At 34.3% G+C, this 13466-nt stretch overlaps 2 protein-coding genes across 2 annotated transcripts; both read left to right on the top strand.

Moving 5' to 3' along the window:
* Window positions 1-89: 89 nt before the first annotated feature.
* Window positions 90-5401, top strand: LOC141301253 (carboxypeptidase A2-like). The gene is made up of 11 exons (XM_073831508.1): window positions 90-1165; window positions 1254-1335; window positions 1440-1574; window positions 1662-1760; window positions 1832-1930; window positions 2015-2116; window positions 2460-2579; window positions 2673-2769; window positions 2851-3050; window positions 3188-3272; window positions 3855-5401. Exons 1-11 carry the CDS (start codon window positions 1101-1103, stop codon window positions 4040-4042), a joined length of 1272 nt encoding a protein of 423 aa, XP_073687609.1. The 5' UTR covers window positions 90-1100; the 3' UTR covers window positions 4043-5401.
* Window positions 5402-7561: 2160 nt separating this feature from the next.
* cpa4 (carboxypeptidase A4) lies at window positions 7562-12644 on the top strand. Its single transcript, XM_073831708.1, has 11 exons — window positions 7562-7714; window positions 7813-7894; window positions 8991-9125; window positions 9210-9308; window positions 9389-9490; window positions 9562-9663; window positions 9739-9849; window positions 11753-11843; window positions 11927-12126; window positions 12248-12332; window positions 12417-12644. Exons 1-11 carry the CDS (start codon window positions 7650-7652, stop codon window positions 12602-12604), a joined length of 1260 nt encoding a protein of 419 aa, XP_073687809.1. The 5' UTR covers window positions 7562-7649; the 3' UTR covers window positions 12605-12644.
* The last annotated feature ends 822 nt before the right edge of the window (window positions 12645-13466 follow it).

Here is a 13466-nt window from a genome sequence, read left to right as displayed (position 1 = left end):
TTAAGGGTCAGAATGTGTCTTCAATACTTTGTTTCCCAAATTTCTTTAGTCAACTGCTTTTTTCACAATGTACGTCTATGTCTCAAATCCATTTTGTGAGGGTCAATGTTCAAATTTCTACAAAAACTCTTATAACAGTTGATAAATCTCTTAGCTATACTCATTAACTTTTAAGGTTTGTTAAAAGATGAGCCAGTTTTTACACTAATTCTTCAAGTGATCATGTATCACTGCTGCAATTCAAGTTTTTACAAGTGCTCCATTGATCAGTCCAGTCTTGTCTCTTCATGTCGCTCATAGAGTAGGGTTTTCCATTGAGAGCTCTGACATACTTTCATCAGCAGTTTGAGGTGTCAAACTCAACAGGAAGAGGTTATGGCTCAGTTGACACCATCAGCACAGAAGGAAAAGATAAATATACAGTAACAGTTTCAGAAACAAAACCATTTCCATACCCAATTTATGCATCATATATGTATGCATAAATTAAGTGATTCCACTTAAATGAGCCTTTTGACATGTTCAAGCTCATCCTATTTTATTTAACAGGGGTCAGTAGCACTCCCTCGTCCTTTTACTTTATCATGTATGGGTTCCAAACTTTTTCAATCAATATGTCCTCTGATATCATCACTCAAAGTACAAATATTGTCCTAAAATCTGGTCCCGTTAGTTGCTGGTTGGTATGTGGGATGCCCTTTGTCCCAATATTGTTTCATATCTTTCTATTTATTAAATGGCTCTTTTATGTCATTGTGGTCCTATAATGGGTCTCCCAATCCATCATTTACCATAAAATTGGCACTTTCCATGTCACCTGATTTAAAAGATCCATCCCTGGAAAAAGGATCCAACTGTACCTTTTCTCCAATGACCAACCAGAGCATGAGAGTAAGGGGAAAAACTGTGTCCTAACACCATCCAGTTGACTTTACACCTCGGACTTCAACTTGAAGCACTTCTCTGAATGTACTAAAGGAAGTTCAAGGGTGTCACTTATGGTTTGAAGGACGGAAGTCTGAGAGCTGTAAAAGGATAAAACTTAACTGTTTCTACATGAAAGAGTCTTAGAGTAGAAATCATTCCCGGAGCCGGAGAACATGAGACAATATCTAGCAGTTTTTGCGCTCCTGGCCACAGTTCACTGCGAGGGGCTCTTTAATGGGTAAGTTCGGATACGTTTTTGCTCTTTTATGACTTATTACCATTTTAGCCATGCTTCTTGTTCAAAATACCTAATTGTTTTTTAATAGAGACCAAGTTCTCAGAATCCATGCAGAATCTAAAGACCACATTCAGATTTTGAAGGAGCTGGAAAGAAATGTGGATTCTGGGGTATTTGTTAAATCCCTGCTGGCATGCTTTTACTTTCATTTGATCGCATGTACATGACATGGAAATCTCTCAGATTCTGGAATATATATTATGTGATCCTACAGCTGGATTTCTGGAGCAATGCCGACTCTATTGAACGACCTGTTGACATCCGTGTGCCTCGTGCCAGACTGTACGCTATCAAGAACTTCCTTAAGGAAAACAACATCTCTTTCACTGTCATGATCAACAATGTGCAGGTGAGTTATGTATACAAATCCTATAAATCTTATAAATTCCACTAGTTATGATTTTTCAGTAATACACATTTTTCTTCTGTTTCTCAGGAACTTTTGGTCAGAGAGAGAGAAGAGATGGTTCGCAATGCAGAAATGGAACGCAAGACCAAGAGCTTCAACTTAGCTGCTTATCATGACCTGGAGACTGTAAGTATGTGGACTGACTTTTGCAAAAAGCCATTCACACCTGTGTTTATAACCTTCATTTCTCCTTTCAGATTTATAGTTTTATGGACACCCTTGCAAATCAGTCCAAACTGATCACTAAAGTGAAGCTTGGCACCACTTATGAGAACCGTCCCATGTATGTCTTGAAGGTAAACAAATCATATGATTATAAACTCAGGCTAATATGATATCAACATACCACTATCTGATTTGTTATATTTTAATGTGTCCAGTTTAGCACTGGTGGAGTAAAAAGACCTGCAATCTGGATTGATGCCGGAATCCATGCAAGGGAGTGGATTTCTCATGCTACTGCAGTGTGGCTTGCTGACCAGGTGAGAGAGAAATTGTTGAAGAATTATACATTTGAGTCTGTTTGTTATAGTCTACCAGAACATTTAGTTTTTGTAGTTTTGTACTTGCCATTGCACATGAGCTCCATTTAGCATTCGTATGTCTTAACTTGACTTCAAAATAAACAAAACTTGACTGTTTAGTGTTTTAGAACATTGGGCCAATGTGCTAACAAAACAAGTAGAGACTAACAAGTCAAGTTCAGCTAAATCTGAAAGAAGAAAAAATAGTTCCTCTGAGGTGAATTAAAAAAAAAAGAAGTACAAAACAAAGTTATAAAACCAATCTTTTTAACATTCAAAACTGAAACTGAAATTTCTGTAGATTGTGACAGACTTTAAGGAAAACCGTGCTCCTGTGCCTGGTATCCTCAGTCAAATGGATATTTACTTGATGATTGTGGCCAATCCTGATGGATATGTCTTCACTCACCGCACTTTCAGTGTAAGCTGCCATTCACTGGTTTGTGTAAAGCACAAATAAATCTTTAGAAGCATCTTTTATAATTGCATATATTTCTAATTAACATTACCTCAGCCGCTTCACCGTTTCTGGTCTAAGAGTCGGTGTTTGACCTCTATCCCCAACTGCCTTGGTGTTGACCTCAACAGAAACTGGGATGCTGTATTCGGTGGTACGTTCATGTTGTTGTTTTCTCTTGTTGCAATAGATCTGAATGATTTTGTCTTATTAAATGTGTCTACATTTTCTCCAGGTCCTGGAGCAAGCAATGACCCCTGTGCTGAAGACTACCACGGCCCATTTGCTCAATCTGAGATTGAAGTGAAAAACATAGCAGGTTTCATCATGAAACACGGCAACTTCAAATCCTTTATCACTCTCCACTCTTACATGCAGCTCTTAATGTATCCATACGGCTACATCGGCATAGATGCTCCTGACTGGCCTGAACTAGTAAGAAAATCTACTCCCATAAACCTTTTTGGATTTGATCTTCTGAATCTAGTTTGTTTTATGATCTCACAGTGATTTGTGTGTGTGTGTGTGTGTGTGTGTGTGTGTGTGTGTGTGTGTGTGTGTGTGTTTTCTAGCATGATGTGGCCACACAAGCAAACAAAGCCCTCAATTCCTGGCATGGCACTGTTTATAAAGTTGGCAGCATCTTCCACACTATTGGTAAGTGGATTGTGGAAGTGGATTTGTTTTAACCACTTACCAAGATATTGAATTTTACATTAAAAAATATTGATTTAAAAAATGTCTTATTTCTGAGGCAAAGCCCTATTTGGTCAAAGGGGGTGGGGAGCAGCTGCTCATTTGCATTTAAAGAAACATGCACGAAAAACAGTGTATTTCTGCTTTCACTCAAAATAGGCATTTTCAAAATGATATGATATAATGATCTGTGGGTTATTTTGAGCCGAAACTTAACAGACATATTCTGGGGACACCTGAGACTTATATTACATATTGTAAAAAGGTGCATAATAGGTCCCCTTTACAGTGTTTTAACTTTAAACCATCACTGCTGGATAAAAAGTCTATAATTCATGATAACCCTTTCTTCAAACAAATTTGCATTTTTTCTTCTCAATTTAGAGGTGTATAAGATACAAAGATGTGCCTATTGTATATTTGGAACAATATTATCGCAAAATGTAATTTACAGATTGTATTGAAAGACCTATGCTACACAGTAAATGAATATCCAGGAATAAAAATTTGTCTCAGGATTGCAAAATGCATGTTTTGTTTCAGAACAAGCTAGTGGTACAAGTGTTGACTGGGCTTACCTACGTGGCATCAAATATTCCTTTGCTTTTGAGTTGCGTGACACTGGAAAATATGGATTCCTCCTGCCTGCCGACCAGATCGTTTCCACTGCAAGGGAGACGTGGTTTGCTCTCAGATACATTATGCAATATGTTTGTGATCACCCTTACTGAGAAAAATGTACTAAAGCTTCAGTAAAGCTCCCAGAGGATATAGTATGAAATGTGTCATTTCAGATATGCTACAGTGTTGTCCGAAATAACTTTTAAACTTTTATGGCAGTCTTTTGTTTTTTAAAATAAATATTAGTATTTTGGGTCAAATCTTTTGAGTTTTGTGCAATAATGCAAGCTTAACAGTCTTTTTGGCACCTCTTAGAATGACCAGCTACCCATTAATTGCCTTGATGTTTTAAACGCACAATAAAATGTCTGTAATATACACGACCAGTCAAAAATTTTTGAACAGTAAGATTTTTAATGTTTTTTTTTTTTCAAAGAAGTCTCTTCTGCTCACCAAGCGTGCATTTATTTGACCCAAAATACAGCAATAACAGTAATATTGTGAAATGTTTTATTATTTAAAATAACTGCTTTCTATTTGAATATATTTTAAAATATAATTTTATTGTTGTGACGCAAAGCTGAATTTTCAGCATCATTACTCTGGTCGCATGATCCTTCAGAAATCATTCTAATATGCTGATTTGCTGTTTAAGAATTATTTATTATTATTATTATTATTATTATCAATATTTAAAACAGTTGAGTACATATAGTTCAGGATTCTTTGAATCGAAAGATCCAAATATCAGCATTTATCTGAAATAAAAAAAATATATAAAATCTATAATAGACTAACAAAACAGGCCTAGTTATGTTTTCTTGATGCACCAACCAATACTGTCTTAAAGTCTTAATGTCAAAAGTGTGGGATATAAACTCATGATTTTGAGCTGAGGAGAAAAGGGAGAATGTCTTTTCTTATCAGAATTGTGAGATATAATCTCGGAATTGTGAAAATAAAGTCAGAATTTTGAAATTCAAACTTAAACTCAAATTTACTTTTTTTTTTTTTTTTTTTTACTCTTTTATTCCATGGCTTCCATAGACTGCTACTTAAAAACTGTCATTAACCCTTACAGCCTAATTTTCATCCAAGAAAAAAAAATTGTCATATAAAACACAGCCACAATCAGAGATAAGAGGTGCATTTTCTGCTCCTCAGGTCTCATTCACTATACTTCCTACCCACCCCATTGAATTTATACATTTACTAAATAACAATAAATAAAGTCAATTCCTGTCCTATAATTTTTTTAAAAATAGTTATTTAAAATTGGTAAATATTTCAAACTTTTACTGCTTTTGCTGTACTTTGGATCAAATAAATGCAGGCTTGGTGAGCAGATAAGATTTTAAAACATTAGAAATCTTACTGTTCAAAAACTTTTGACTGTTAGTGTAATTGTGATACATGTATTATTAAATATATAAAATCTATAATAGACTAACAAAACAGGCCTAGTTATGTTTTCTTGATGCACCAACCAATACTGTCTTAAAGGGACAGTTCACCCAAAATGACAGTTCTGTCATTATTTACACTCATGTTGTTACAAAACACTATGATGTTCTTTTTTTTATTTTTATTTTTATTTTTTTGAAGAAAAAAGGGTGTGAGGGTGTTCAAGTGTTAATACTAGAGTTGTGGTACTCGGACTCGAGTCCGGTCTCGAGTACAATTTTTAGCGGACTCTGACTTGTCACGGACTCGGATGCATTTTGACTCGGACTCAAGGTTTTAGGACTCGGTAATTATTGCCGAGTCCAGCCGAGTCCAGGGACAGTTGACGGAAATTTTACTGACTCGATACATTATTACGAAAGTGGTATTCAGTATATGCACGTGTTTAAAAGTCTTGTCCGTACTTGAAAGCCTGCTGGTTTCTTTACATACACATACCCAAAGTGTGAATTTGAACAGTTGGGAAAAATACAGATGTGTCAAAATATATGATATGTGCGTCCGGTCTTAAAGCGACAGTAGCATTAACCTGCGGCAGCAGATTGCGTCATATTACATTTACCTATTTTATCTCACAATTCAGAATCTTTTTTTATATGTCGTTTATATGTTGTATTTCGGACTTTATAACTCAATTTAACTCAACAGTAGCGAGTTTGTCAGTTCTGAGGGGAAAAATGTCAGAAGTGTGGGATATAAACTCATGATTTTGAGCTGAGGAGAAAAGGGAGAATGTCTTTTCTTATCAGAATTGTGAGATATAATCTCGGAATTGTGAAAATAAAGTCAGAATTTTGAAATTCAAACTTAAACTCAAATTTTTTTTTTTTTTTTTTTTTTTTTACTCTTTTATTCCATGGCTTCCATAGACTGCTACTTAAACTGTCATTAACCCTTACAGCCTAATTTTCATCCAAGAAAAAAAAAATTGTCATATAAAACACAGCCACAATCAGAGATAAGAGGTGCATTTTCTGCTCCTCAGGTCTCTTTCACTATACTTCCTACCCACCCCATTGAATTTATACATTTACTAAATAACAATAAATAAAGTCAAGTCCTGTCCTATAATTTTTTTTACATTCTAAAAGCTGTTTCACTCTGAAATATGTCACAATACATAATCTATAACTTTTGTTACATGACTTTAAGTTTGCTAAGCAGGACACTAATTATAATATGGTGTGAAATCAAAAATCAAAATGGGAATATGCAATAAAGGTTTGCTTTTGTTACATTTAAATTGTCATTGCCTTATTCTAGTTGTAAAGGTTAAAACAAGGTTAAGATACTGACAAATAGTTGTGTTTAGTTGGACTCTGACTCGACTCATTTGGACTCGGACTTGAGTCCGACTCGAATGGTTAAAGACTCGGACTCGACTTAGGTGGACTCGAACCCAACACTAGTTAATACCACCCATAATTCAAAAGTGTTGTTTCCACCATACTCTCCAGTTCTGATTCCAGCTGAGCAGTTATTCTCCACTTGGAGATTAAAGGTTTTTCATCCAAGATGTTCATGTCTTTCTTTCTTCATGGAGATTTGTGGAGGTTTCTCTCCATATAGTGGACTTCTATGGTGCCCGCGAGTTTGAACTTACAAAATGCAGCTTCAGAGGACTCTGATCCCAGCAGAGAAATAAGGGTCTTATCTAGCGAAACAATCTATTTTCTAAAAAAAAATTACAATTTTATTTTTTTCTGCAACAAAGTGCAAGGTCAATGCCTGAACATTTTTGGTTTTTAAAATACTTTAAGACACAATGGCATGAATTTTGCAATCCAACTTTTTTTTTTTCTCAAAACCACTCATTTAACAGCCTGCTAGCTTGCGAACAAACTTAAAGGGAAAGTTCACCCAAAAATGAACACTTTGTCATCATTTACTCACCCTCATTTTGTCTTCTGTTGAACACAAAAAGAGGATATTTTGAAGAATGTTGGGAACCTAACAGTTCCTGGTAGACATTTGTCTTCCATAGTAATCTGTTTCCATACTATCTATATACTATACTATTTCCATACTATACTCTTTGACCTTTTGATACTTTTCCCATCTAATTTTAGAAACCCTGAGAAATTTGCTGCAACACTCACCTGGAAAAAATACACAGTTTTTGTTGCTTAATAGTCTTAACTTGCATCAGTCAGCACTAAAATTAGTGAGAACTCAACATGTGTCTCTGAGTGTATAAAAGCAATTCTCTTTGAAAGAGACCTACAGTAGAGGCCATTCCCAGATCAAAAGAACATGAGACTCTATCTAGCAGTCTTTGCGCTTCTAGCCGCAGTTCACTGCGAGCAGCTCTTTACTGGGTAAGTTAAGATTTTTTTTTTTATTATTCTTTTATGACTCATTGCCATATGTCAGCCTTGTTTCTTCTTGAAAATGTCTTTTTTTTCTTTCTTAACAGAGACCAAGTTCTCAGAATCCATGCACAATCTGAAGACCACCTTCAGATTTTGAAGAAGCTGGAAGAGGACGTAAATAATGAGGTATGGCAGTTTTATATCTGCTGATATATTTCAGTTTTCACTTGAACACCTATGGTTGAGGTCAAATGTTAATGATTTTACCAAAATGAGAGGGATCATACAAGTTATTGTTTATTTAGTACTGACCTGAATAAGATATTTCACAGAAAATATGTTTACATATAGTCCACAATAAAAAAATAATAATTGAAATTATTACTTTCAAAAGTTTAATTTTCCTTGATTCTTAATACTGTGTTGTTAGCTAAATGATCCACAGCTTTTTTTTGTTTTGTTTTATTTTTGTTTAGTGATAGTTGTTAATGAGTCTCTTGTTTGTCCTGAACAGTTAAACTGCCTGCTGTTCTTCAGAAAAAACGTTCAGGTCCCACAAATTCTTTGGTTTTCCAGCATTTTGTGTATTTGAACCCTTTTCAACAATGACTGTATGATTTTGAGATCCATCTATTCATACTGAGGACAACTAAGGGACTCATATGCAACTATTACAAAAGGTTCAAACACTCACTGATGCTTCAAAAGGAAACACAATGCATTAAGCGCCTTGAATTTGAACATCAGGGTAAATATTTTGTCTTCTGGGAAATATGCAAGTATCTTCTGTAGCCTCTGAAGGGCAGTACTAAATGAAAAAATATATATATTTATGCAAAATAAGAAAAATTTACTTACCTCCATTCTGTTCAAAAGTTTTCACCCCTGGCTCTTAATGCATCGTTATTCCTTCTGGAGCATCAGTGAGTGTTTGAACCTTCTGTAATAGTTGGGTGTGAGTCCCTTAGTTCTCCTCATTGTGAAAAGATGGATCTCAAAATCATACAGTCATGGTTGGAAAGGGTTCAAATACACAAAAATGCTGGAAAACCAAAGAATTTGTGGGAACTAGAGAATCAAGTGTATGTGTCACCTTTATAAATTCAACTATTATTTTCTCTTATGTAAACAGCTTTTATGTGAAATATCTTATTCAGGTCAGTACTAAATAAACAATAGCATGCATTTTGTATGATCCCTCTTATTTTGGCAAAACAATTAACATTTTTGCAGATTCTGAATTGTAAATTATTATTTTTTTGCAAATCTGGCAATCCTGTAGCTGGATTTCTGGACTTATGCCTACTCCACAGAACGGCCTGTTGACATCCGTGTGCCTCACGCCAAACTGTACGCTGTCAAAGACTTCCTCAAGGAAAGCAACATCCCTTTCACTGTCATGATCAACAATGTGCAGGTGTGTAAAATACAGATCAAAAACATGAACCAAAATGATCACCCTCTGCAGAATATATCAATCTAATCCGTATCTGTGTTTCAGGAACTTTTGGAGAAGGAGAAAGCAGAGATGCTTAGTAATGCAAAGATGGAGCGCAGCACCAAGAACATCAACTTTGGTGCTTATCATGACCTGGAAACTGTAAGTACATCTGCATGATTTAAGAATGATGATATGCTTTCCTAACATGAACAGATGTCTGAATATTTTATTCACTTCAGCTATACGGTTTCATGGACACGCTTGTTGCAAGTCACCCTAACCTGATCTCTAAAGTGAACATCGGCAACTCCTATGAGAACCGTCCCATGTATGCCCTTAAGGTAAACTCTGATCCAGTACAGATTATATGATTGTAAACACAGGTTTTTTAATCAATTTGCACTGATTCCAGTTCAGCACGGGTGGTGCGGGTCGACCAGCGATCTGGGTTGATGCGGGAATCCATGCCAGGGAGTGGATTACTCAGGCTTCTGCTGTGTGGATTGCCAACAAGGTAAGATGAATGAAAAAATGTCTGTGTGACAAAAAACTTTTACATTTCTGGGATAATTATTTTTTTTTTCTTTAGATTGCTACAGACTATGGTGTTGATCCCTCTGTGACCTCTCTCCTTGGTCAAATGGATATCTACTTGATGATTGTAGCCAACCCTGATGGATATGTTTTCAGTCACACAAGTGTAGGTCACCTGCTGTTGAACTAACTTCATGTCTTAACTTTTTTTGAGGAGATTACCACTTATAGGACTAAAATAGATGTCCAGACTCCTGAGCAATCACACCTGCCTTTGTGACAGGCCTAGACTCTCAAATTACAGAAAGAAAAACACTCAGCTCGCAAAATGGTTAACAATTTTTAGGTCTGAGGTTTTGCTGAGCAGGGTTTTTTGGTTCCCTTACAGTATTATTTTAGTATTATCCACTGCTGTTTAAAAGTTTTTTATTTTTTCAAAAAGATTTTTAGTTTTCTTTTTAAATTGCAGAAAAAAGTAATATTATAAAATAGTTTTTCAATTTAAAATAAGAGTTTTCTATTTCAATATACTTTAAAATGTCATTTATTTCTGTGATGCAAAACTGAATTTTTATCAGCCATTACTCCAGTCTTCAGTGTTGCATGATCCTTCAGAAATCATTTTAATATGATGATTTATTATCAATGTTGGAAACAGTTGTGCTGCTTAATGTTTTTGGAACCTGTGATACTTTTTTTTTTAGGATTCTTTGACGAATAAAAAGTTAAAAAGAACAGCATTTAATAGTTTTTAAAAGTCTTTACTAAGACTTTTTATCAGTTTAATACATCCTTTATGAATAAGTATTAATTTCTTTTAAACAAAGAAAGAAAAAAGAAAAAATTACTGAACCCAAACTTTGAATGCTAGTGTATGTTTTTACAAAGGATTTCCATTTTCCTTTTTTTTTCAATATTTTAATCATTAAAGAATCCTGAAAAAAGTATAATAGATTCTAAAAATATTAAGCAGCACATCTGTTTCCAACACTGATAATAAATCAGCATATTAGAATGATTTCTGAGGGATCATGTGACACTGAAGAAATAGAATTTATTTCTGTGATGCGAAGCTGAATTTTTAGTATCAGTACTTCAGTCTTCAGAAGTAATGATACTAAAAATTCAGCTTCGCATCACAGAAATAAATTCTATTTTAAGTATATTGAAATAGAAAACCACAATTTTAAATTAGTTTTCTGCATTTTTAATCAAATAAATGCAGCCTTGATGAGCAGAAAAGACTTCTTTTAAAAATTAAATTTATTTTTTACTTTTTATATATTTTAGTTGATTTCAACTTTATTTCAATTAACACAAAATGCTTAAAAGTAGTAACTGATGTGAAAAAATTAATTGCTAAATTAAATAATTGCAAATTATATTGTAATTGTGCTAAAGCCAAAAATAATTTTTGTGTTAATGTAAAAAATATTATTTAAATGAAATAAATATATATATTTTTATATATAATATTAGAGTAGTAGCAGATGTATAAACCTGAACACTAAATGAATATTTGTTTACACAGATGATTAATAATACTTACTAGGATTGAATTAAAGATACAGTAGATTGCCTAGTCTCTATATTTGTAGAGTTTTAAATTATTATGGATTATAAAATTGCTTTTATAGTATGCAGTGTTCGATGTGAGATTAGTACTATATTTTCAAGGGTTTTTGTATTTAAATTTGTGGTAAATTGGTATTGATATTTTATTGTAACAGCAAAAATAGCGTTCCTTAATGACAAATGTCTTTAAGTACCTGTAATGATGCTGAAAAAGTCAATAAACAATAAATTCTTTAGCTAAAAGTAGGTTGGTGCCAAAAAAGAAACCAGATTCTGATGTGTGCTGTCATTACATGCTATGACAATTATAAAGTTATTGTTCTAAAAATCACAAATGTAGAAGTCCAAAACATGAAGCAAATCAGCATCACATGCATTGTTTTTAAAATCTCAAGGAGCTATTACTTTTCAGTATGTCATTTTTGATTTGAATACGTAAGACAACTTTGAATTGAACTAAACATTACTAATGACATTTGTGCCTCTACATTCAGAACCGTATGTGGCGTAAAACTCGCTCGGTGAACTCTGGCTCTTCCTGCCGTGGCGTTGATCCCAACAGGAACTGGGATGCTGGTTTTGGTGGTGTGTAGATATCACCATTCTCTCTTGTTGCAATAGTTTGCATTTTTCCCCCATATACAGTAACTGTAGACATGCTCTCCCAGGTCCTGGAGCCAGCAAGGACCCCTGTTCCGAGTCCTACCACGGACCCTATGCCAACTCTGAGGTCGAAGTTAAAAATATTGTGGACTTTGTCACAGGCCACGGCAATTTTAAATCCTACATCTCTATCCACGCTTACTCCCAACTCTTAATGTATCCCTATGGTTACCAATGCACAGATGTACCTGACAAGTCTGAGCTTGTAAGTCAATCCACATATATCTATTTCAATTATTTATACTCTGGTTTGTCTTATATAATCGATTTTCAAAAATTACACTTTTTTTGTGTGTTAAAATTGTTTTTGTTTATATTTATCATAGCATTCTGTTGGCACAGCTGCGATCCAAGAACTCACCTCCCTCTATAACACCAGATACCAAGTCGGAAGCATCTGCAAGATTATCTGTAAGAAGATTGCATACTCTGTTTAGACCAAGATATGGCTTCTGACTGTTTTCTGATTGTGAATTTTGACCTGTTATGTTTCAGACCAAGCAAGTGGTGGAAGCATCGATTGGACCTACAATATTGGCATCAAATATTCCTATGCCTTTGAGCTGCGTGATACCGGCTTCTACGGTTTCCTGCTTCCTGCCGAGCAGATCATCCCCACTGCAGAGGAGACCTGGCTTGGTCTCAAATACATTATGGGACATGTTCATAATAACCTTTATTGAGAGAACTGTATTGAAGGTTCAATAAAGGTCTTAGACACCCTTTGCTGAAGTAGTTATTTTGAACAGAAATGTGCTTTAATTGACATTTTTTTGCCATTATAATGGTGACAAAAATTGCCATATGTGACCACAAAACTGGTCCTAAGTAGCATGGGTATATTTGTAGCAGTAGCCAAAAATACATTGTATGGGTCAAAAGTATAGATTTTTATTTTATTTTATCGTGTTCTGTTAAGGTATTTTGAAAACTTTCAACCGTAAATATATCAAAAGTTAATTTTTGATTAGTAATATGCATTAAGAACTCGTTTGGACAACTTTAAAGGCGATTTTCTCAATGTTAAATGTTTTGCACCCTCAGATTCTCACATATCTCAGCCAAATATTGTCCTATCCTAACATCCCATACCTGATTGGAAATCTTATTTATGATGTATAAATCTCAATTTAAAAACCTGACCCTTATGATTGGTTTTGTGGTCCAAGATGGCATATGTCACAATTATTTAATTACTATTTTGCCTCATATTGGATTTGATTGTATGTTTTAATTCAAAAACGTATTTTATGATTTCTTTTTGAATAAACTGTTGTTCTATCAAGATAAATGTCATAATAGGCTGTAACATACATTCATGGTTTAATAGATTAAAAACTTTCAATTCGATTATACATTAATTCTAGATGCATTTTTATGATTTTTTTACTTGATGCATATAATAGATATTTATTTTGGAAGAATAAAGTACATTAAAAGTCTTTCGTTTTTCTTTGAAGTAATTTCGAATCGGGAGATTCAGCAGTACATGAGGCAGTTTTCCCGCCGTCAACTTTTTTCTGTCAGCAACTTTTCTGAGTAAAT

Source organism: Garra rufa, chromosome 25 (assembly GCF_049309525.1).
Source record: "Garra rufa chromosome 25, GarRuf1.0, whole genome shotgun sequence".
Classification (NCBI taxonomy): domain Eukaryota; kingdom Metazoa; phylum Chordata; class Actinopteri; order Cypriniformes; family Cyprinidae; genus Garra; species Garra rufa.
Note: the sequence above shows the minus strand (reverse complement) of the source record. Positions and strands in the feature narration are given on the sequence as shown.